The sequence below is a fragment of the Rhincodon typus genome, chromosome 1 (assembly GCF_021869965.1).
Source record: "Rhincodon typus isolate 14 chromosome 1, sRhiTyp1.1, whole genome shotgun sequence".
Taxonomy (NCBI): Eukaryota; Metazoa; Chordata; class Chondrichthyes; order Orectolobiformes; family Rhincodontidae; genus Rhincodon; species Rhincodon typus.
The window spans coordinates 85,423,100-85,449,005 of record NC_063332.1 but is presented as its reverse complement, the minus strand read 5'-3'; the positions used below and the strand labels follow the sequence as shown (position 1 = coordinate 85,449,005).

General features: G+C 40.8%; 1 protein-coding gene across 1 annotated transcript; it reads right to left on the bottom strand.

Annotated features, from left to right (window-relative positions):
• Positions 1-296: 296 nt before the first annotated feature.
• On the bottom strand, positions 297-25,422 carry kl (klotho). Its single transcript, XM_020528186.2, has 5 exons — positions 24,607-25,422; positions 10,566-11,067; positions 7,489-7,757; positions 6,147-7,326; positions 297-717 (listed from the first exon to the last, which is right to left on the bottom strand). Exons 1-5 carry the CDS (start codon positions 25,357-25,359, stop codon positions 386-388), a joined length of 3,036 nt encoding a protein of 1,011 aa, XP_020383775.2. The 5' UTR covers positions 25,360-25,422; the 3' UTR covers positions 297-385.
• Between the last annotated feature and the right edge of the window lie 484 nt (positions 25,423-25,906).

The following is a 25,906-nucleotide window of genomic DNA, read 5'->3' as shown; positions in this document are numbered from 1 at the left end:
GAAGAGTCCACAAGTTATGAAACTGTTAAAGAGGCAATAGTCCCACCTGGGCTGTGAGTAGTGAACTCGAAATCTAAGAGACTGTGCCGAGAGGGTCTGTGAGTCAGAGGGCAGATGGTAGCCATGGAATAGCTTCCAACTTAAAGTCTTTTTGGAAGGGAGGGAAAATGAGATTTTTAAAATTAAGGAAGTTTTCAAAAAATAAAATGTGAAAAACAACAGTAATGTAAATACTACATTCAAGTTTTATTAATATATTAAATTGTCACTTCACATGAAGAAATGTATCAGCCATAACGCACAAGTTAAAAAAAATCTATAGATACAATAAAGTCTAATGTAAAATCGTAAAAACCAAGTGCACCTATATGTTAAAATATTTAAATCAGCATGGTTTTCGTTGTCTTTTCTTGCGTATGAAAATGATTGTAGCAAGCAGTGCAGTGGTGAGCAGAAGACAGAATCCAAAGAATATAAATACTTTTTTTTCCTTTATGAGTACACACATAGGACAGTGCCTTGGTCTGTCATCCATAGGACATTGTTTGCTTGACATTCCCAAAGGAAATCCATTAGCCCTGATCAGTTTGTTGTAAAACTCAATTGAAGTCTTTGGTTCAGAAACATTGAGGAAGATTCGGTATTGGTCGTCTCGATTTGTATCCTTTAATTTCAAGGCATAGTATCCTCTGACATTAACATGGTCTAGTAGGTGTGCTGTGGACAAAAGAAAAGAATTTGTTTCTCAAAAAATAAATTAATTATTGCATAGCAAAACATTTCTCAATATTTTTCTCTCCAATCCATGCTTTAATCCCTGATAGCATTCATGAATTAATAGAAGGCTACGTCTATTAATATGAGTCTGTACCAGGCTTTACAAAGTTTGCAAAAGTAGCACTGTATTAACTTGCCTTCTGCTTTTTCTTCCTGCTTCCACCATTAGACAGAACTGTTCCTATCATTCCCATTCCTGCGAGAGGTCAGCCAAGTCTTGGAAATCATTATAAGAGGAGGATATCAATAAAGTTTGTTTAAAATTACATTTCTGCTATTCTTGCACAGCAGTTAATTATACCAGGAAATCCCAAGTTTGACTCCTGGTCACTATGTGGTTTGTTAGTTCCAGGCAGACCAATTGTGAAAACATCAGAATTAGTCTGAATTGGACTTCACAGTGACACTTCCACAAATACCTGCAGTCTAAGTGCTCATTCTTAGAGTCATAGAGATCTACAGCATAGAAAAAGGCCCTGCAACCCATTGAGTCTGTGCTGGACAAAAATAACCACCATATTCTAATCACATTTTCTATCACTTGGCCCATAGCCTTGTGTGTCTTGGCATCGCAAGTGTACATCTAAATACTTCTTAAATGTTATTCGTGTTTCTGCCTCTAATACCTTTATAGGCGGTGAGTTTCATATTTCCACTGCCTTCCTGATGAAAAAAAAAATCCTCACATCCCTTCTCAATCTCCTTCACCTTAAATCTATGTCATCTGGTCATTGGTCTGTCCATCAAGGGGGAAAGTTTCTTCCTGTCTATGCCCCTCATAATTTTATATATCTCAATCATGTCTCTCCTCAGTCTCCTCTGCTTCAAGGAAAACAATCCTTGTTTATCAAATCTCTCTTCATACATCTCTCCAGCCCAGATAACATTTTTTTTCATTCACTCATGGGACATGGGCATTGCTGGCTGGCCAGCATTTACTGCCCATCTCTAGCCGCCCTTGAACTGAGTGGACTGTAGGAAGGACTGTAAGAAATGGAATAATCAACCATGGATAACTAAGGAAATAGGAAGAGTATCAAATTGAAAGCTAATGCATACAAAGTGGCAAAGGTTAGTGGGAAACTAGAGGTTTGGGAAATTTTTTAAGGTCAACTGAAAGCCACGAGAAAAGCTATAAAGAAAGGTAAGATAGTTTATGAGAGTAAAGTAGCTCAGAATATAAAAGCAGATAGCAAAAGTTTCTACAAACACATAATACGAAGAAGTGTGACTAAGGTGAACATTGGTCCTTAAGAGAATGAGAAGGAGGATTTAAGAATGGGAAATGAGGAAATGGCCGAGGCATTTAACAGGTATTTTCTGTTAGTCTTCACAGTGGAAGACATAAATGACATGCCAATAATTGATGATAAGGAGGCCTTGGCAGGTGAGGACCTAGAAACGACCATTATCACTAAATAGGTAGTGTTGGGCAATCTAATAGAGCTGGAGGTAGACAAGTCTCCTGGCCTAATGGAATGCATCCCAGAGTATTACATGAGATGGTGGGGGAAATACACGCGTGGTAATTTACTAAAGTTCACGGGACTCTGGGGCAGTTCCAGCAGACTGGCAAACAGCAAATGTGATGCCACCATTTAAAAAAGGAGGTAAACAAAAGGCGGAATACTAAAGGCCTGTTAGCTTAACTTCTGTTGTGGGGAAAATGCTTGAATCTATAATCGAGGAAGAAATAGGAAGATATCCGGATAGAAATTGTTTCATCAGGTATACGCAGCCTGGGTTCATGAAAGGCAGGTCATGTTTAGCTAATTTACTGGAATTCTTTGAGGGCATTAAAAGTGTGATGGACAACAGGGAACCATTGGATGTGGTGTATCTGGATTTCCAGAAGGCATTCAACAAGGTGCCACACAAAAGGCTGCTGTATAAGATAAAGGTGCATGGTGTTACAGGTAACACATTAGCATGGATAGAATATTGGTTAACTAACAGAAAGCAAAGAGTGGTGTTAAATGAGTGTTTTTCTGCTTGGCAATCATTGGCTAGTGGTGTGCCTCAGGGTCAGTGTTGGGACAACAATTGGAATTTAGAAGAATGAACGGGGATCTTATAGAAACCTATAAAATTATGAAGGGAAAGATAAGATAGATGCAGGGAGGTTATTTCCACTGGCAGGTGTAACTCAAAATAAAGGGGAGCAGATTTAGGATTGAGGTGAGAAGAAACTTCTTCACCCAAAGGATTATGTATCTGTGGAATTCCCTGCCCAGTGAAGCAGTTGAGGCTACCTCATTGAATGTTTTTAAGGTAAAGATAGATAGATCTTTGAATAGTATAGAAAGTAAGGGATATGGAGAGTGGGCGGTTAAGTGGGGCTGAGTCCATGAAAGGATCAGCCATGATGTTATTTAATGACGGAGCAGGCTCGATAGGCCAGATGGCCTACTCCTGTTCCTGTTTCTTATGTTCTTATGAGTGGCTTAGAATCAACTACATTGCTATGAGTCTGGAGTCATATGTAGGCCAGACCAGGTGAAGATGGCAGGTTTCCTTCCCTGAAGGACATTAGTGAGCCAGATGGGTTCTTCCAACATTCGGCAATGGTTTCATGGTCTTCAGTTGATTCTTAATTCAAGATTTTTTAAAAAGTTGAATTCAAATTCCACCATTTGCCATGGTGGGATATGAACCTTGGTCCCCAGAATATTAGCTGAGTTTTTGGATTCACAGTCTAGCAATAATACTGCTAGACCCATTGCCTCCCTTGGTAACAGCTGGTAACATCTGCACTCTCTCCAGTGCAATCACATCCCTCCTATAAAGTGGATTCCAGAACTGCACTCCATTCTCTAGCCATGGCCTAACCAACTTTTTATGCAGTTCCAGTATCACCTCCCTGTTCTTAAACTTTATGCCTTGGCTGATAAAAGTAAGTATTCCAATTGGCTTCTTAACCACATTTATCCATCTGTCCCCCTTCCTTAAGGGATGGGTGGACATGCACACCAAGATCCTGCTGATCTTCCCTGCTTCTCAGAGTCCTACTGTTCATCATGTATTTCCTTGCCTTGTTTGTCCTGCACAAATGCATCATCTCACATTCATCAGGATTGAATTTTATTTGCCATTGATCAACTCATCTGACCAGCTCAATTATTTCCCTCTGTAATCTAAGACTATTCTGTTCTCTTCATTATTAACCACCCCACCAACTGTCCTACCATCTGCGGATGTACTGATCAACCCTCCTCCATTCAAACCTAAATGATTTATAGTGAATAGTATACCACAAACAGCAAAGGCCTGAACATTGAATCCTGCAGAACTCCACTGGACACAGGCTTCCAATCACAATGACATGCCTCGACCATCCTCTGCTTCCTTTCATTCAGCCAGTTGTGGATCCAATTTGACAAAGTTCCTTGCTGTTACCTTTGCTGTCACTCTCCCATGCGGGACCTTATCAAAAGCCTTGCTGAAGCCCAAATAGACTGTGTCAAATCCATTGCCCTTATCTAAGCATCTGGTTACATCTTCAAAAAAGTCATCAAATTTGGTCAGAAATGATGTTCCCTTAACAAAATCATATTGACTATTCTTGATTAATCCCTGTCTCTCCAAGTACAGATTTATTCTGTCCCTCAGAATTGCTTCCAATAGTTTCTCCACCACTGAGGTCAAACTGACTGGCCTGTAGTTTCCTGACTTATCCCCGTCTCCCTTCTTGAATAACAGTACCACGTTGGCTGTCCTCCAGTCCTCCAGCACCTCTCCTATGGTCAGGGAAGAATGGAAAATTATAGCCAGCGCCCCTGCTATTTCCTCCCATGCCTCACACAATAGCCTGGGATACATTTCATCCAGCAATGGAGATGTACCTAGTTTTAAAATTGCCAGACCTGTCAGAGCCTTCTCTGTGGCAGCCCATTATTTATCTTTATTTCTGAGCCCACTCCTCGCTTCACTCATTCTTTAAACATGGTTTCTTCCTGTAAGAATTAATAGAATTAGAAACAGAAATTCTCCAACTTAGTTTTCCTTTCTCTGTTCATAGACTCAGCATTGATCAAGGATGGACTGTGTGATCTGCCTGTTCTGTGTAGTTCAATGCCACACCATCTATTACTAACATACATTTACCTTGCGAGCAGGCAACAGTTGTTCTATTGAAAATTAATTTGAAGAGAAGATCAAAATGTAAAGGTTTTAAACTCATGTTGTACAAGCTAATTTTGCACCTTCTCAGCTGCAGTGAAACCAAACATAGAGCAGTATCTTGAAGCATTGAACATAAACTTTCTATCTCTGTCTGAATGCTTTTACTTATTTACTTTTCAAGTGTTTTCCCCTTTCTTCCCTTCTTCCAACTCATGCTGTCAGCATTTTTGTATGTGAACATGCCTGCTGGATGGGTGTAGCTCAAGAAGAGCTTGACACCATCCAGGACAAAGCAGCCGCTAGATTGACACCACTCCCACAAACATCCACTTCCTCCACCATCAATGCTCAGTAGCAGCTGTGTGTAGTATCTACAAGATGCACTGCAGCAATTCACATTAAGCTCTTTAGACCACACCATCCAAGTTCACAACACTACCATCTAGAATGAGTAGGGCAGCAGATATATGGAAATACCATCAGCTGCAAGTTCCCCTCCAAGCCACTCACCATCCTGACTTGGAAATATATTCCCATCCTTCACTGTCACTGGGTCAAAATCCTGGAATTTCATCCCTAATGGCATTGTGGGTATACCTACAACACATGGACTGTAGTGGCTTTAAGAAGACAGCTCACCACTATCTTCTCAAGGACAACCAGAAATGGGCAATAAATGCTGGCCAGCCAGTGACACCCACATCCCATGACCAGTGAATAAAAACAAAACGTTCTATACTTCACCAAAGCTGGACTCATCATGTATTATCTATAATTGTAACTGAGGACAGTATCGAACCGTTCATATTTCTCAGCAGGAGTCCTAGACAGCAAACATGAACAGGAACTCTGGCTGACCTTTACTACAATTGGCTGAAGCCAATCAGAGCTGAAACCAGTTGACGTCAGAGTGGCTGTGAACTCTTGGACCACTCAAGATTTAAGCCTCAGGGAAGCTCTGAATACCTGTTCTATTTGATATATTTTTTGGCATTTGGCATCAATAGGAAACTCTTTGTCAGCTGAGTTATCATCTCAGCTGCCTAAGTGACATAAACCATGGGTGACAAGTTTTAATAATGTTTCTTCATTAAGTATATAAATAGTAGGCAGGGCCGTTGTGGTGCAGTGGTAATGTCCTTACCTCTGGCTTAGGGGGACTATGTCAAGTCTAATCTGCTCCAGATATGTGTACTAATATTTTTGAACAAGTTGATTGGAAAACATGTATAAATACTAGGACTCACCTTTTAAAACCTCATTGATATAATTTTTATAATAATATATTCGAAATGGATCACTGATGCTGGTGCTGTCCCAAACTCCATTGGCCATGATATAAATGTCCATATTTCCATAGTGCGATTTAATCCATTGTAGGACTTTACGTATCCCCCATGGTGCAACTGCCATCTCAGAATGAGTTTGGCGGTGGGGGAGAAAAGGAAAGAAGAAATGCGAGGGGGATGGAAATGTCAGCAGTGTTACATCTCTCAACAAACTCGCATCATGGTCCATTTCATACTTGGTTCCATTTTTGGACTGGTGTAAGATTAACCTTGTGGTAAAATGACTGATAGCAAAGAAGTCAGCAGTTCCTTTAATCATCTGTTTCTCTTCGTCAGTGAAATATGGTAAGAAGGAAGTGGAGAGACGTTTTTTATTTTTAAAGAGGATATATTCCCTCATTTTATGTGGATAATCTCCAGTCTTGAAAATGGCATCTGCAAACCAGGCTATTTGGAATTGCAGGAGCCTCTCAGCAGCTCTGTGGTGTGATTTGAGAAAGGGATTTGCTCGTTCTGCCCAGTCAGCACGCAATGTCAGAGACACAAGTCCATGGTACTTATTTCTATAGTCTCTGTTGTAGGTGTGCCAGGCTAGAGCATGAGCAATGATCATGTTATGTGCTGCCCTGTAGGTGTCAGGGCTTCTCTGAACATTTATATTTGGTTCATTCATAGTGAGCCACAATCTGACCAAGTTGCCAAATTCTTGAAAGCATAGTTTTGCATAATCATTGAAAGCAACTGAAGTCTCTCTGTTGAGCCATCCTCCCTTATTCAGCAGCGGTGCAGGTAAGTCAATATCACCAGATACTGGATGATACAAAGTGACAGTGCTGGCAATGTTCAGTTTTAAAAGTTCTGTGATAATACAACGGTAATAAATTAGAATACTTCTGTTTACACTGGACAGATCACCGTTGGGTAGAATCTTGGCCCACTTGAAAGCAAAGCTGTAGTGAGATACATTCATCTTCCTCACTAATGCCACATGTTGCTTGAAGTTCCTGAAATCAGTGCACTTAAATGGATGAGGCCACATAGTTACTCCACTGACTTTGTATAGTTTTTGATCTCCGCTACGGTTCCAAAGGTAAAGGTTGTTGTCAACAAATTCAGGAGACAAAACCACATTGTTTACCTGGAATCAAAAAAGAAAGTAAACAGGAGGCTTACAGTTTTGGATGTGACAAACAATCTTGTAATTTTCTGGTATCAAAATTTCAGTGAGAAAGGATCCATGTTCACAATTTGAAATTGAAAATGACCTCTGTAATTCAGACAAGAGAGGTTTTTTTTTTACCTGCAGGTCTGTTTCTGCAATTCCCCAGGCGAAGTTACATGGAAATTGTCCATTCACTCTTTGGCTTATCTCAGTAACTGGAAAGCCATTTTGTTCTGTAATCTGTTTATAGAAGTATGCAGAGGATTTTGCAATCCTGGACTTGTTCTTACTGTTGAAATCCACATAAAACAATCCTCTTCTAATATTATAGTTAAACTGCCATTCAAAGCCATCCAGTAGGGACCAAGCAGTATATCCAAACACATCAACTCCATCAAAGCGAATAGCTGACCAGAATGAAAACAAATCAAATTAATATCAAAAGGTATTAGGGACTATTGATGTACTTTACATATAAGCTTTCTTTGTCACATTGTTTTTTATTTCAATTATCCAGTTTACATTCCGCAAAAATTCCCTTTGTACTGGTTTCTCCCCTTGATGCTTGAAAGCATTGACTTTTTTTCTCGAGTCTAGTTCCTGTGTGTGCCAGGCAATTTCTCATTCTCGTCCAAGTACTGTTTATTCCTGTGTGACAGTGAGTGTTGTAAGATGTTCAACTATGGGATGCAATATAATTAAGCATGAAATCAAAGAACTACATATGCTGGACACCAGAAACAAAATCAGAAATCGCTGGAGAAACTTAGCAGGTCCGGCAGCATCTGTGGAGAGAAAGCAGAGTTAATGTCTCAGGTCCAGTGACCCTTCAGAACAGGACCAGCAATTTCTGATTTTCTCACAGCTGAGCACAATCCCATCCTCACCTAAAATTTAAATACATGCACTTGCAGCAGCCACTTAATTTGTAGGACTGGGACACTGGCACATCTTTACCCCCTAATCCAGAGGCAATGAAACCAACTCTAGCACCCCATCTGTCTTCGGAAATATTTTTACACTGAATAACTTTTCTCCTTACAGTTGTAATTGGTTAAGCCACTGAAGAGGCTCAGGGAACAGTTATCAAGAGATTTACAACTGTTATTCTATTTTTTCAACTAAGGAATTTTTAACTTTGCTTATTTTAGGAGCTGTAAAGAAATAATCTAGAGACACTGATGCTCCAAATTTCTTTTGGTCAGGCAAGTTTCTACCTTCCACCATTTTTCTGCTTTGATTGGAACACCTCATATCAAAATCTAGCATTTAATGATGATAGAGAAATCGCGGACTGGAAGATAACAAAAATGTGAAATAGTAAAAGAGTGGGCGATAGTGAGAATTAGAAATGTGAATGATAGTGAAGGTGCGGGCTTGGCAATAGTGAACAATAGTGAGAGTGGGAAATGAACAGTAGAGTCAGGAGTGGGTGATAGTGAGTTATAACTGAGTGTCGAATGGTTGATACTGAGTGGGTGATAGCGAGAGTGGGGATTAGATAACAACAAATGAGTGATAGTGAGAGGTGGATGAAGGTGAGAATAAGTAAAGATTGTGAGAAGGGGGAGTGGATAATACTAAGTCAGCAATAGTAAGATTGGGGAGTGGATTATAGCGAAAGTGGGAAGTGGGTGATAGTGAGTGTTGGGGACTGATGATAAAATGGAGTCTAGAACCAGGAATCACAGGCTAAGGATCTGGGGTTGACTAGGTTGACTCGGCTCCTGACTTCATTACAGCCTTGATCCAAGCATGACAAAGGAGCTGACCTCAAGAGGTGTGGTGAAAATGGCTGCCCTTCACATCAAAGCAGCATTTGACCAAGGGTGGCATAAAGGAGCCCTAGCAAAACTGGGATCAATGAAGGTCAAAGGGAAAACTCTCTGATGGTTGGAGTCATACCTAGCACAAAGGAAGATGGCTGTGGTTGTTGGAAGTTAATCACCTCACTCCCAGAATATCTCCCAAGGAGTTCCTTAGTCCTCGGCCCAACCATCTTCAGTTGCTTCCTCAACGACCTTCCCTCCATCATAAGGTCAGAAGTGGGTATGTTTACCAATGATTACACAATGTTTAGCACCATTCATGACTTCTCAGATACTGGAAGATTTGTGTCTTTCTACAGCAAGACCAAGGACAATATCCAGGCTTGGGCTGTCAAGTGGCACGTAACATTTGTGCCACACAAGTGCTGGGCAATGACCATCTCTATTACCTCTTGATATTCAACAGCATTACCATCACTGAATTATCCACTATGAACATCCTTGGGACTACCATTGACCTGAAAATGAATTGGACCAGTCTTACAAGTATTGTAGCTACAAGTTAAAGTTAAAGGCTAGGAATTCTGCAGTGAGTCTTTCACCTCCTGACTCCCCAAAATCTATCAACCATTTACAAGGCCCAAATCAGTGATGGAATACTTTCTACTCGTCTGGATGAGTGCAGCTCCAACAACACTTAAGATGTCCAATATGATCCAATACATAGCAGACAACTTGATTAATAACCCATTCATCAATCTCCACCACCAAGGCACAATGCTAGCAATGTATAAAGTATATAAAATGCACTGTACCAACTAACCAAGGCTACTTTGACAGCCCCGTACAAACCTGAAACTCCACCACCTGGACAGACAAGGCCAGCAGATACATGGGAACGTGAAAACTTGCAAGTTCTCTGCCAAGCCACGCACCATCCTGTCTTGGAATTATATTGTCATTACTTGGATGAACATGCTGGTACTTGCTTCCTAAGACCATTGTGGCAGTCCCTACACACCAAGCATTGCAGTGGTTCATTAAGGCAGTATACCACCATCCTCTCCGCCATGATTAGGAATGGGCAATAGATTCTGGCTTTGCTTGAGATGCCAACCTCCCATTAAAGAATAAAAGGAAAACTCTGGGACAGTTTCAAGCCCAGAAGTCAAAGGACAACACACTTGTTCACTGCAAAACTCATTTCATCTTCTGCTCCCAATTTTGCTCATAATGTAAACTAGGAACATTCTGTCAAGACTTGTGTGTAAAAGTTTGAGTCATAACTCAATCTTGTTTCCATAACAAGAAAGTAACATTCATTTACAGTATTAACAGTTATAATTTTACTTTGATCATTAATTTAAATAGAGGTAAAAATAACAAGGTAGTCTGTTGATAATGAATATACAGAGTAAAGATGTTAACACAGCAAAATATACTCACCTCTTAATAACTCATTTATGAATTTTTTCATAAGATAAATAATAATTGTGTCTTCTGTTTTAACATAGCTATTAGAAAACCATCCATTCTCAGCAATTAAGATCTTGGGGTTGTTGTATTCCAACTTTATCCACTTCAAGACCCGGCCAAGATGGAGAGACTCACAATCTTTAAGTTTGAGACTGTCTGGTAGTGATCGAAAGATATTTGGACCAAAAGAAAATGCAAAGAAATCTGCAGTTCCATTAACGAAGCTCTTTTCTTTTTCAGTGAATGTAGGCAAAGGTTTGACTTGCATTTTCAAGCTTTCAGGGTAGTCACCATCCACAAAGATTGGTTTCGCAAACCACCCTAGCACAAAGTCCATGGATGTCTGGAAACTCTTATAGTTGAAGCTGTTATTCTTTGGTTCGAGCCAATGGGAGCCCAATACTATGGACACAGAGCCTTTCTGTAACTTGCGAAACTGCTTGTCATAAGTGTGCCAGACTGTAGCATGTGCCTGTCAGATAAAAAAAATCAATCATAGCAAATCAGACCAGAGATTCAACTCTACTTTTAAATAAAACAAGGAACGGCTGGTGCTGGAGATCTGAAACAAAAAACAGAAATTGCTGGAGAAACTCAGCAGGTCTTGCAGCATCTGTGGACCGAAAGCAAAGTTAACATTTCGAGTCCAGTAACTGTTCTTCAGACCTCCAGTTCTGAAGAAAGGTCACTGTACTTGAGGTCACTTAACTCTGCTTCCACTACTTTTAAATATTTGGCATTGTGACAGTTCTTTAGGTCAGTATATTTTGCTGTTACAGATAAACGCTGCTATAGACTGATATTCACTCCAGAAACCTACATTATGATTGTATGATTGTGAAGACATTACAGAGAGTGCAGAAAAGATTAATGAGAATTAAGGATGAGGCACTTCAGTTCTGTAGATAGATGGGAAAAGTTGGCACTGTCATCATTGGAGAAAAGAGGATAAGAGGAAATCTGATAGAGGTATACAAATGTATGATAGGGAGAACCACTACTTTAAAAGAGAAAGAACTAGAAATGGAGGAAACCAATTTAAGGTGATTTGCAAAAGAAACAGTGGCGACATAAAGAAAGCTTTTTGTAAGCAGTGAGTAATTACTATCTGGGCAATGTGCAGGTGAGTGGCTTCTCTTCAGTTTCTGCAGGGTCCATCCACTCTGCACATGGCCTCATTCCCACCCGGCTAACCAGCTGTGTTTCTATCGGCCATTGAAAGAGCACGTGATGGCAGCTTGAGCCGGGGAGGTCAGGACAAACCAACAGAGGCACATAAGAACCAGGAGCAGGAGTCGACCATCTGGCCCTTTGAGCCCGCTCTGCCATTCAGTAAGATCATGGCTGATCTTTTCGTGGCGTCAGCGCCACTTACCCACCCTCTCACCATAACCGTTAATTCCTACACTGTTCAAAAAGTTATGTATCTTAGCTTTAAAAACATTCAATGTGGAAGCCTCAACTACTTCATAGGGCAGCAAATTCCACAGATTCACAATCCTTTGGCACCAATAGCTTCCGGCCACTAGGGGGAGCTCCAGCACCAGACAGGGCAGAGAGAAAGTGCAATAGGAGCATGGAAGTATTGAAGCCTCATTGGCCCAGGGCGAGAGTGAATGAGGGAATGGATCAGTGGGTGAGACAAAGAGAGAGAGAAAGTTTGTATGTGTACAGTGGAGGAGTGGAGAGTGTGGGAGAGATAGAGTGTGTGACAGATGGAGGGAGCAAATAGGAGCTTGTGAGAAACAATTTTTTTTATTATTCATTCACAGAATGTGGGCATCCCTGTCTAGGCCAGCGTTTATTGCCCATCCTTAATTGTCCAGAGGGCACTTCAGAGTCAACCACTGTTGGGAGTCAAATGTAGGCCAGATCAGGTAAGGATAGCAGTTTCATTCCCAAAAGAACTTTGGTGAACCACATGGGTTTTGACAACAACTAGTGATAGATTCATGATTGCCATTAATGAAGCCACGTTTAAATTTCAGATTTTATATTAACTGGAATTTAAATTTGACCAGCTACTGTGCTAATTCCACCAGGATTTAGTCATAGAGTTGTATAGCATGGAAACAGACCCTTTGGACCAACTCGTCCATCCTGATCAGATATCCTAAATTAATCTAGTCCCATTTGTTTTGGCCCATATCCCTCTAAACCCTTCCTATTCACGTACCCATCCAGATGCCTTTTAAATGTTGTAATTGTGCAAGCCTCACCTCCGATGCTCCAGGGAAAATAGCCCCAGCCTATTCAGCCTCTCCCTGTAACTCAAATCCTCCAACCCTGGCAACACCCTTTTAAATCTTTTCTGTACTCTTTCAAGTTTCACAACATCTTTCCTATAGCAATGAGACCAGAACTGAACACAGTATTCCAAAAGTGGCCTAAGCAATGTCCTATACAGCTGCAACATGATATCCCAATTCCTATACTCAATGTACTGACCAATAAAGGCAAGTATACCAAATGCCTTCTTCGCTACCCTGTCTATCTGTGACTCCACCTTCAAAGAACTATGAACCTGCACGCCAAGGTCTCTGTTCAGCAATACTCCTCAAGACCATTAAATGTATAAGTCCTGCCCTGATTTACCTTACCAAAATGCAACACCTCACATTTATCTACATTAAACTCCACCTGCCACTCCTTGGCCCATCTGATCAAGGTCTTGTTGTGATCTGAGAGAACCTTCTTCATTGTCCACTACATCTCCATTTTGGTGTCATCTGCAAACTTATTCACATCTCCCTGAATTCCATGTGATCTAACGCTTGCAAATCAGTCTAACATGCAGAAACTTGTCAAACCCCTTACTGAAGTCTATATAGACAATGCCCACCGCTCTGCCATCATCACTCTTCTTTGTCACTTCTGATTTATGACACTAGAACCTGGGCCACTGGATTACTAATCTAGTTATATTACCATAATATCACTACGTTTTCAGAAAGCAAAAATATCAGTCACTGTGTGAATCTTGAGTTGCACCTAGAAATGAGACTTTTAGGAATGACATTTCCTGACTGCCAATGACATTTCCTGACTGCATTGTGAGTGTTACTTGTCTAAATGAGAGTGCTTGGAATTGGATGATAACAGGGAGTTATGTGAGTCGGGGAGTAGGTGAAGCTGAAAGGCTGAATGTAGCATGCAGTCTTAGTACTGGAGTTCAGAAAAGACATAGTCCTAAAGAAAACAACCCAATTGGTTAAGTGATACCTGCATTGTGTTTCCTTAACAGTTTTTAAAGCATGATATATTAGCTTAAATGAAGGTAGGGACTTTTGATTATAATAGAAGTTTTTGAAACGAAGGAAGGTCCCTAGCTTAATTAAATTCTGTTAAAGGGAATAACTAGCTTAATCTAAAGAGAAGTCATGACAGGGGACCCCAGACCCTCTTGCAATATGAGAAATAAGGGATGCTGAGAATGTCGTGGACAGCACATTTAGCGAGGTGGTCACATCCCAGGTGAGGTTTACACAGGTAGAAAGGGAATGGGTGACCATCAGGCAAAGTAAAAGGCTCAGGAAGGAAATGCATGAGTCCCCTGTGGTCACCCCCCTCTGAAACAGATATACTGCTTTGGATACTGTTGGGGGAGCTCGCTTCTCAAGGGAAAGCAGCATCAGCCAAGTTCACGGCATCACGGGTAGCTCTGCTGCATAGAAGGGGAGGAAAACGAGTGGCAGGACTATAGTGATGGGGAGTCAATAGTAAAGGGTACAGGCAGGTGATTCTGTGGCTGCAGATATGAATCCGGGAATATATTTTGCCTCCCTGGTGCCAGGGTCAGGGCGCCACAGAACACCTGCAGGACATTCCAGAGCAGGAGAGTGAACAGTCAGTGATTTCGGGACACGTAGGAACCATAGCAGATCCTTGTATTTGAGGTATTTTTTTTTTGTTGGTTTATCAAGTGTGCTGTTGGCAACGTGCCGTTTAAAACAAAGTTTGTTGTACTTCAGTGTAAGGAGTATTACAAACAAGGTAAATGAACTAAGGGCACAGACAGGCACATGGCAGAAAGGTGTCATTACTATAACAGAAAATGGGCTAAAGGAGGGGGAAATTGGCAACTCAGTATCGTTGGGTATAGAGTTTTTAGGCAGGATAGAGGAGGTGTAGGTTGCAGTATCGGTTAAAGAATCAATTACAATAATGAGGAGGGATAATATGCTAAAAGTGTTAACAAATTGAACTTTATGGTTGAGCTTAGGAATAAAAAAAGGGGCAGTTGGACGACTAGAAGTATGTTAGACTAGAAGAATAGTGGGGGAAGCCAGAAGAACATAAATGTAAATGAATTTTTGCCTGCAGGAATAAGAGAGCAATGATAGTAGGAGATTTTAACTGCAATATCATTATGGAAAAGGACAAAGATAAATCAGGAGTAAAAGTTCAAAAGTTTTAAACTGAGAGAAGGCAAATTTTACAACACTGAGAAGTGATTTGGTTTACGTGGACTGGACAAGACTGCTCACGGGCAAATCAGTGGTAAACTAATGGGAAGCACTAAAAATGAGATCCTTGGAGCATAAAATAGACATGTCCCTCCGAAAATAAGAATGTTACTGCCAAACCTAGAAAAATATAGGGGAAGATTAAACAGAAAAGGAAAGCTTATGATAGTCACAAAAAACTCAACATTGCAGATAGCCTAGAGGAATATAGAAAGTACAGAGATCAAGTTAAAAAAGAAATAGGAAATCAAAGAGAGGACATAAAAATATATTAGCAAGCAAGGTAAAGGAAAACCAAAGATGTTTTACCAGTATTTTAAGAGCAAGAGGATAGATAGGGTAAAAATAGAACCTATCAGAGATGAAGAAGGGAACTTGTGTGAGAATATGGGAAGAATTTAAATGAATTTTTTGACTCCGTATTCACAAAGGAAAGGCATAATGTGGATATAGTAATCCAAGAGGAGCAGTGTGAAATATTGGACAAAATAATCAGAAAGGGAGAGGAAGTGTTAGAGGAGTTGGAATGCTTGAAAGTGCATAAGTCGCCAGAGCTGGATGGATTATTCCCTAGGATGTTGAAAGAGGTCAGGGAGGATTATTTTCCAATCTTCACTAGACACAGATGAGGTGCTGGAGGACTGGAGGAGTACAAATGCAGTTCCATTGTTTAAAAAGGGCTGAAAGGAAATGCCAAATAATTATAGGTGAGTTAGTCTTAGTTCAGTGGTGAGCAGATTGTTAGAATCAATCTTGAGAGGTCAGATTAACTGTCACTTAGAAAGTTATGGACTAGTCAGGGATAGTTAGCATGGCTTTCTTAAGGGAAGGTCACACGTTACAAATTTGTTTGAATTCTTTGAGGAAGTAACAAGGATGATTGATGAGGGTAGTGCAGTGGATGTCGTCTAAATGGATTTTAGTAAGGCAATTCACAAAGTCCCACATGACAGACTGGTCAAAAAGTAAAGGCCCATGGGATACAGGGTAATGTGTTGAATTGGATCCAAAGTTGGCTTAGTAACAAATAACAAACGGTAATGGTTGATGGCTGCCCTTGTGAATGGAAAGCTGTTTCAAGTGGTGTTCTGCAGAACTCTATGTTGGGACCCCTGAAGTTTGTTTTGCACATTAACGATTTGAACTTGAACAAAGGAGGGCACAATTGGGAAATTTGCAGATGATGCAAAAATTGGCCATTTAGCAAACAGTGTAGAGGATGGCTGTAAGCTCCAAAATGATACAGATGAGTTGGTGGAGAGGGCAGGAAAGTGGCAGATAGAGCTCAATTCTGATAAGTGAAAGGTAATGCATTGAAGGAGGTAAAACAGAAAAAGGGAATACACAATAAACAGGAATATACCAAGAGAGGTAGATGAAGTGAGAGATCTTGGCATGCAAGTGCACTGGTCTCTTAAGGTAGTGGTACAGGCAGATAAGGTTGTAAGGAAGACACACGGAATGCTTGTACATTCACAGAGGTGTAGAATACAAAAATAGGGATATAATGATGAATTTATATAATACACTGATGAGGCCACAACTTGAGTATTGTGTGAAGTTTTGATCACAACATTACAAGAAGGACATAATTGCTCTGGAGAGATTGCAGAGGAGATTTACTGAAATGTTGCCAGGGCTGGAAAATTGTAGTTATGAGGAGAGAATGGAGAGGCTGGGGTTGTTTCCCTTAGAACAGAGAAGGCTAAGGGGTGAGTAGATTGAGTGATACATAACTATGAGGGGTAGAGATAGAGTAACAGGAGGAATCTGTTTCCCTTGGCAGATAGTTCAAAAACCAGGGGTCATAGATTGAACCGAACTGGCAGAAGGAATAGAGAGGATGTGAGAAAAATCTTTCTTACATAGAGGGTGGTGGGTGTCTGGAATTAGTACTTGAGTTGGTGATGGAGGCAGAGACTCTTAAACTCTTTTAAGAAGTGGCTGGATCTGCACCTTCCGTGCTGTAAACTGCAAGGCAGTGGGCAGTGTGCAGGAAGATGGGATTGGAAAGGCCACCTCGGTGTCTTTGGATCAGCATGGACAAGCTGGGCCAAGTGGCCCCCTTCTGTGCTGTACCATTTTTATCATTCTATTTCAGAAATATTTCTGCCCAGCTGATTGGTATTTTCTCATGATTAACCACTAGGTGGTGCTGTATTTAAGTTGTATTTCTGAAGAAGGGTCCCGACCCATAACGTCAGCTTTCCTGCTCCTCTAATATTGAACACAGTTCACTTTAGTGGAACATGAAAGTATCTGCAGTTACATACAACAGAAATGTGTAGGTGTTTTTTGCATAACTTGTTCCCCTCCCAACATTTACTGCAAGATTATTGCTTGTCATGGGAATGCAAAGTAAAAGGTTAGATGAAGCAGACTGCATGCGAACTGCCAGCCTAATAACAACTATTCCTGTGCGTGTTCCTCTGTTTGGATTTAGAGCAAAACCATTTGTGCCTTCCATTTATTTATGGCTTTGTTTTGCCAGCACCATATAAGCTGAGGATATTAGCATCTCCCTCAATGTGATGGTGGGAATATATTTAAGTTCAAAATATTGTTTAAACAAAAGGTAGCAGGACTTTTGTGTATCAGATAGTGTAGTACTGAGCCAACTTGGTTAGAAGTGGGCAGTGCTTAGGACGTAGTGGTGGGTATAGCTCCAGGTAAATTGATCGGAGCTGTTTGGCCATGTGGACTAAGAACAGGTACAGAAATTGCAGCCTGGGGAGGAAGATGCTTTTAACTTTAACCTAATGCCTGCAGAAAATGATCAAGATTACATTTACCTCACATTTTATAGGCAGCTCCATTTTACTTTCCATTGCAGTTCCCCCCTTCAATACAGGCACAATCATAGCTAAATCCTCGACCATAAACATTCTAGATCAATCATAACGGCAACATGGCTACTCTGTGATATGTGGCTCATTGCTGAGCCTTCAAAGCCTCTCTACTGGCCACCAGGCTCAAGGCAGAAGCTTGATGGAGTACTCAGCAGTTTCTTGGATAAGTATAACCATATGATATACTGAAAGAACTCAAACACCATCCAGGAATAAACAGTTTGCTTGACAAGTGCCACTTCAACTGGACTTAATTTCCACTACCAGTTCAGTCTGTTTGCAGTATGTGCAATCCACAGGATGAACTGCAACAAGTAAGTCATCAAGGTTACTTCAACAGTATCCCCTTCTCCTGTAGCCTCTGACATTCAGTAGAGCAAAAGCAGCAATATTGTGGGAACGTTATCACCTGGTTGTTCTCTCTTCATCGTGCACTAGCCTGATTTAAATATCATTATTTTATCATGAATACTAAATCAATGTCCTGGAATGTATTCTATTCCCCTTGCTTTAAAGGCGAACAGGTCATTCGCCTTCAACACTGCTTCCAGTATCGGCAAGCTAACTTTTATTTTACCTATACAAGGACAACTAAGTCTCTCAGAACATCAACATTTACTAGTTTTACAATTTTTAAAAAAATCTGTTTTTCTATTCTTAAGAAATGAATAACCTAACATTTCCACACTCCATCTGCCACCTTGTTGCCCATTCACTTAACCTCTCTGCAGGGTCTTAGTGTTCTACTTACAGCCTTCATTCCCACCTGGCTTTGTCAATAAATAAAGATAGATTATTCTTTGTCTGTTTGGCTAAATCATGAGTATAGAATGCCAAACTCCACTACTAAGCCTGTCAACTGGAAAATGCATCTTAATAATAGAAAATCAGGAGTAAAAGGGAGAGTGGAGACAGGAACTTAAATATTGCTCGAGAAAACATACTAGGCAAACTTAGGGAACTACGCACTAGCAAGATCCCTGGACCTGATAGTCTACATTGTATTATGTTAAAACAAGTGATTGCAGAAATAGATCATTGAATCCCTATGGAGTGGAAACAGGCCATTCTGCCCAACAAGTCCACACCAACTCTCTAATGAGTATCCCACCCAGACTCACCCACCTACTGTATCTCTGCATTTCCCATAGCTTATCCACCTAACCTATGCATCCTTGCACACTATGGGCAATTTAACCTAGCCAATTCACCTAACCTGCATATCTTTGGATTCTGGGAGGAAACCAGAGCATGCAGAGAAAACCCACGCGGAAACTCCACACAGACAGTCATCCAAGGCTGGAGTTGAACATGGGTGCTTGGTGGTGTGAGGCAGCAATGCTAATCACCATGCCACCCCAAACAAATTCATTGAAATAAATGCAGTTTAATTCATCAGCCTTTCCTTGTTCTCTGCTGTGCTCATGCCTGTCCTGTCTGCTTAATTTACTGTCTTTAATTTCTGTACCAGCCTCAACATTCTCTCTTGTCTCACTACTGCTTAGAGTCCTACCCCCTTGCAAACTAGTTTAAACTCTGCCGAGTAGCTGTGGCAAATCTCCCTACCAGAATATTGGTCTCCCTCCAGTTCAGGTGCAACCCATCCATTGTGTAGTGGTCACTTCTGCCCCAGAAGAGATCCCATTGATCCAAAAATTTGTATCCTCTATTCTTGTCAGAACTTCGCTCCTAACACTTGTTATTTAACAGCCTCCTGTGCGGCATCTTGTCAAAGGCATTCTAGAAATCCAAATAGATCATGTCCACTTGCTCTCTTTTGTCTAACTGGCTCATTACCTCTTCAAAGAATTCTAACAGATTCCTCTTGGTGAAGCTGTGCTGACTCAGTCCTATTTTACTATGCACTTCCGCAGCCATTACCACTAAACAAAACAGTTTAAATAGTCATTTCTCTCACTTATGGGACAAATAGAGAAAATGTTGGCGATTCACCCAAATTGCGTATCTGAACCATCATAACCTGTTTTATTTGCTATTCAGGAATTGGCTGCCCCTGTGTGTCTCCAGTTATTTCTGTTTATTTAGGGTTTTTGGTATTTGGAGTTTTCCCCTTTCAGTTTACTGTTTATGAGGTCTTCCTATGTGAATATTGACTTCCTGCTTATGCTTTCAGAATTACATGGCTGCACTTCAAAACAAAAACCCATTGATTAAAAGCATTTTGGCATTCCCTGAAGTGTGATCAAGGCAAATTTTTTCATCCTTTTTAAATTGTTCCTTTGGGCAACCTTTCTCACTAACTGCTCAAAACTGTGTTCGTAACTGTGCAGAGCCATTGATCATCTCCTATAATTTCTCTCCTTAATGTCCTTTGATAACATTTGTCTAATGGCTCATTTCCATATTCAGCAGAATTTTTTTATCAACTGACTTGGAGAAGCAATAACCCAGACACTTGGGGTGTGAAATTTTGTGGTGGTTTTGTTGGTCTCCCAAGAAGTAACTATGGACTTTCATACCTATCATCTTTCATACAATTCTCCTTGGTATATAAATGTTCAAATTATAATTTGGATTATATGTGGTCCATGTGAGACTTTGTTATCTATTCCAAGAACCATTGCTCCTGACATGATTGATGGCTTGTACTGGGACTTATTCTCTCATGTACCTATTCTCTATGTCCCTTAATTGTTATTTAATGGAGACATTAAATGTGTTGGCAGCTGGAATGCTTTACAGAGAAGCAAACAAGACAAGATATATTGTAGAAGGTTATAGGGTGAGTGTCACTTGTGCAACGTTCTCAACCAGTGATAAAAGTTTTGCAACAGTTTTGTGGGGGAAAGGAGCAGATAAAGAAAGAGAAAACATGATTAATACAAGAGTAAAACAGTTTTGGTTTGGAGGTATGGGAAATATTAAGCAGTAATTAATAACAATAAGCTAAACTTAAGTTTGTATGGATGCAGCAACTTTTTAGATTTTTTTAAAGCTTAAAGTGTGAAATGTAAATTTCTGTAAATTTTAAAATGAAATAAGTTACGATTTTGGTCAGTTTCTGTTTGGGACTATTGAAGGGCTCAGAGCTTGGTGATTGGAAGCTCCTCTTATTTCACATCTCAACAATTGTACCCCAGATAATGTGGGAAGAAAATCCCAGGAAAAAGATGCAGTTTAAAATAAACAGGAGTTCCCACTCTACCAGCTCATTACCATGCTGCTGCAAAATCAAAGGACCAGAGTAAACCCTCTGTGTACCCCATTATGAAAGTACTTTCAAATAGGAAATATACAGTCTGCAGTGTAGCGACTGGAATGAGGTCAGCCAGTTTGATCTTATACACTGTCTGCTACAACTAATAGCCATGAGGATTTGTACCGGTATATGAGACTGCCTTTTGGGGTATCATCAGCCTGCGTCATTTTCGAGGGGATGATGGAGAACGTTTTACAAGGTCCACCCCAAGTGCCATTTATCTGGATGACATGCAAATAACTGGGAAGACCAATAAAGGGCATTTAGAGAACTTGGACATAGTGCTTAAAAGTTTCTCCAAGGCGGGGGTTTGCCTTAGGAGCGACAAATGTGTATTCCAGACACTTGGGCTACCGAGTCTACAAGACCGAGTTATACCCATTGGAATATAAAGCGAGGGCAATCAATGGTACCCTGGTTCCCACATCTGTACCGGAGCTTAGGTTTTCCCTTGGGTTGATGAATTATTACGGAAAATTTATACTTAACACGGCCTCCATCCTGGCACTGTTACATTTGCTATTGAAGAAGGATCAGCCTTGGAAATAGTCTTGTTGCCAAGATGTAGCTTTTAGGGAAATGAAGAAGCAGCTATCATTGTCTAAAGTGTTGGCATGCTATGATCCCAAGCTGACACACGATGCCTCCCCGTACGGTATTGGGATAATGGTGGCTCACCGGTGGCCCAGCGGAGAGGAATGCCCAATAGCGTATGCTTCCTGGACTTTGGCTGATGCCGAACAAAGATAGGCCCAGATAGAGAAGGAAGGTTTGGGGGTCATCTTTGATGTGAGAAAGTTTCACCAATACGATTGCGAACAGAAATTTGTAATAGTGACAGACTACAAACCCTTGCTAGGGCTACTTAAAGCGAACAGGGCCATGACACCCATAGAATCAGGTTGAATTCAGAGGTGGGCTCTTATTCTGAGTGTGTACAATTACATGTTGGAACACGTCCTGGGAGGCCGTTCAACCCATTCAAAATGGGTTGGACGTGCACAAAGTTCATTCGTCAAACACCGGATGATGATTGAAAAATTGCAAGCATCTTTTGCAATACACAGAATCCCGGAGGTGTTGGGCACAGACAACAGGTGATCATTTACCAGCCGGGAATTTGAGTATTTCCTAAAGTCCAGTGGCATTTGGCGTGTAAGGACAGCTCTGTATCATCCATCATCCAATGGTCTGGCAGAAAGATCAGTCCAAACTTTGAAGGCAGGCTTAAAGAAACAGTCTACAGGTTCACTTGGTACCAAACTGTCCCGGTTCCTGTTTACCCCTCATGCGACTACAGGGACAGCTCCAGCAGAGATGCCAATGGGGAGACGACTCCCCACTAGGTTAAACATGATCTTCCCGGACCTTGGTGGGGTGGGGGGTGGTGAAATGGCATCAGGAAAGCCAATGCCATTCACAGGACTCCTGTGTGGAGGAGTCAATTTACTTCAGGGAACAAAGTTTGGTGTTAAAACCGCAGGAATGGCTCTGCATGGGTAAGAGACATGGTCGACATGAGGTCAGGTCATGTGATGTACAAAGTTCAGGTCAGAGAGGCAGTCCTGAACAAGCACATGGGCCACATGAAAGCTGCAACCTTGCAAACGAATCAGGAATAAAACATACCCAGCCCCTCAGAACGTCTGGCAAGGCTGTCAGAACCTGTGGGTCCTCCCCCTCCATCTAGCATTGAAGAAACCTCTGAGAACAAGATGGAGCCTTGACACCATTACCGTCTGAACACAAGGATGAATTTGTTCTGAGACGCTCCAGGAGCAAGAGGCAGGCCACGGTCTGGTACACGGTGAGAATCTCCAAGATACAGTCGGAGGAACCGGACCTGGTGCGAAAATGCCCCAGGAGAAGTTACAGGAAAAAGAACAGGACTTAAAAGAGGAGGGACATAGTGATTGTAAGAGGATCACCCAAGTGGATCTCATAGAATATCAGTTCCCTGATTGGGGCTATTAATCTGGTTCAATCAGGGAGCCCTGGCTGACAGATATAAACAGGAGTCTCAGGGATACAGGTGACTCTAGGAGCTGGCTCTGTGCTAGCTGGGTCAGTGTCATGTATTACATATGTGTAAATAAAAGGTGACGTAGTGAGGGATACCGACTTCCATGGAGTTATTTAATGCACAGTTGTGCTGTGTAAAGAAACCCCATTCCAAATTTGTAGTAACTATTCCCTGGCTACTCCAAGGTGTGTATTTGATAAGTGGGACATTGGGGAGGGGTTGGGCTAATGGTGATGGTCACTGGATTCATAATACAGAGTCCTGTCCTGGGGACATGAATTCAAATCCTGCCATGGCTGACGGTGAAATTTGATCAAGATTTAAAAAATGAGCCTAATGGCAACTATGTAGCCACTGTCAATTGTTGTAAAAAGAAATGAATCTGGTTCACTAATGCCCTTCAGGGGAGGAAATCTGCCATGCATACCTGGTCTGGCCTACCTATGACTCCAGACCCACAGCAATATGGTTGATTCTTAATTGCCCTCTGGGCAAATATGGATAGGCAATAAATGCTGGTCTAGGCTGTGATGCCTCATCCCTCAAAAGAATAAAGAAAATTCATAAAACACAACTAGCATTCCCTACCAGACAGATTCCAGGCTACGTAACTGAATGAGGTATAATTTAACAAAGGTTGGACACACATGCTGTAATTTAGTCAGTTTTGAAACACTTTAGAATCCTGTAAGACCACGTAGACTGCTTTCAGTAAAATAAATATTGATAGATCTAGAAATTAAATTTTATATAATGAAGGATTTACTTAACATTTCTTATTTAACTTAGAAGTTACGCAAGACAAATCTTGAAATTTTTTACATAGTATTAATGCTCATCTGGAGTCACATCATCCAGCAAAGAATAACTCGTATTTATATAGTGACCCATCTTACCCATCACGAAAGGCTGAGAGAGGTGAGTCGGAGTTAGCAATTTCAATCTTTGAGTTGAGGAACTCTTTGAATTCGTGTAGCACCATTAAAGTAAGAAAGCAATATATGTTTGCTTCACAAAATAAAAATAAATGAGAAAAATAGTGATACACTTGAAGTGGACTGAGGACATTAAAGATGGACCACAAGTGAAAAAGTATGTAAATATCATCCGGGGTAAAATTTTTTGTCAGTGTAAAGCAGGAGAATAAAAACAAGAATACTGTGGATTTGGAATTTGCAAGGTGTTCTGAAGAAATATCATATTTGATCCAAAATGTTTATTTTCTTTCTCTCTCTCCGCAGATGTGCTGAATAATTCTAGCACTTTCTGTTTTCATTATAAAAGGAGGGGAAAGAATGCAATTTTCCATAATTAGTGATTCATTAACAGATTAAAATTACTGAAAATTAGTGCTCCAGTAATTTCAATAGCATGTCTTTCATTGTGCAGAATTAGGAAAATTTCCAAAATATTTAATAGGAAAAGTGACAAAGTAAATGTCAATTTTGTTTACCTTAATCAAATTGTGCCCTACAGTATACATTGCTGCAGAGTTCTCCTTCCATCCAGGGGGATATTTCCCCGTTTTGTATCCATGCCAGGCAATTAGGAAAGGATTGTAAATTGTGATCCAAAACTTAACACGATCCCCAAATGCCTGAAAGCAGAATTTAGCATATTCATTAAATATTTGAATCATAGCCTTGCTGCTCCAGCCTCCGTACTGCTCTTGCAATGCCAAAGGCAGGTCCCAGTGGTAGAGAGTGACAATGGGAGTTATTTTTCTCTCTAACAAGGAGTTGATAAGTGTGTTGTAGTACTGAAGACCCTTGGTATTGATAGGGGCCACCAATCCATTTGGAAGTAGCCTGGGCCAGGAGATTGAGAAAAGATAAAAAGTGACTCCCAGGCTTTTGAGAGCCGTCAAGTCCTCGTCGAAGAATGTGTAGCTGTCACTGGAAGTATCTGCAGTTGCGTTGTTGAATCTGAAGTATTCAGTGTGGGTAAAGTGGTCCCAGACAGAAGGTCCTTTGCCATCCTTCTTCCAACCTCCTTCGATCTGAAATGCAGAACTTCCCACACCCCACCTGAAGTTTCCAGGAAAGGTGTCATACAAGAAAAGCTCACCGTTCCTCATATAGTTGTGACTCCATTTGTTTCCCCAGACAACTTTTCCTGCCCCTGGATCTCCTTGAACAGTGACACTTGCTCCAGTATAAAGAAAAAAGAGAGCTATGAAGAGTGTCTTTAGCCCACAGTCACTCATCCTGTGTATCTGGGTTCCAAAACACACCCGATTCAGTTCATTTTTGTTCGAAACAAAACTGAAACACAACAGTCTGATTCCATTAAAAGTGAACCAAGCGCTAGTTTAAGTGCGTGGTTATATCTGATCTCTGTCAATGATTAGCTTTTTCTGGGCGTCTAGCTATGGACTGTTTAAACATTGCTGCTGAAACAGCACATTGGATAGGTTCATGTCAGAATTCATCATTTATAAGGTATACAACAATACTGGATAAAAACACACCCTATTCACGTAATGTAAGCAATTAACAATGTATTATTATGTATGTGTCTATTTATTTACCGATCTGTCAACTTAATGGAACCCCATAGTGAAGCTTGTGAGATGATAGGTGTGTTGATACATTGTATATGATCTCTGAAGCCTTTCCCTACACCCACAATAATTGATCTCCCTTAACATCTTGTGCAAACAAAGTACAATCTCTTTCTGTATTGTTTCTCTGATTTTCTTCACTATCAATTCTTTTTTGTTCTGTACTCTCGGTATTTTGTTCTCTCTCTTT

Excerpts from the sequence above, each read along its gene's own strand:
- kl (XM_020528186.2), bottom strand. The coding sequence starts at position 25,359 with ATGAGTGACTGTGGGCTAAAGACACTCTTCATAGCTCTCTTTTTTCTT. Across the intron at positions 7,758-10,565 it reads CATAAATGAGTTATTAAGAG|CTATTCGCTTTGATGGAGTT; the intron begins GTGAGTATATTT and ends CATTCTGGTCAG. Across the intron at positions 7,327-7,488 it reads TTGCAGAAACAGACCTGCAG|GTAAACAATGTGGTTTTGTC; the intron begins GTAAAAAAAAAA and ends TTTTGATTCCAG.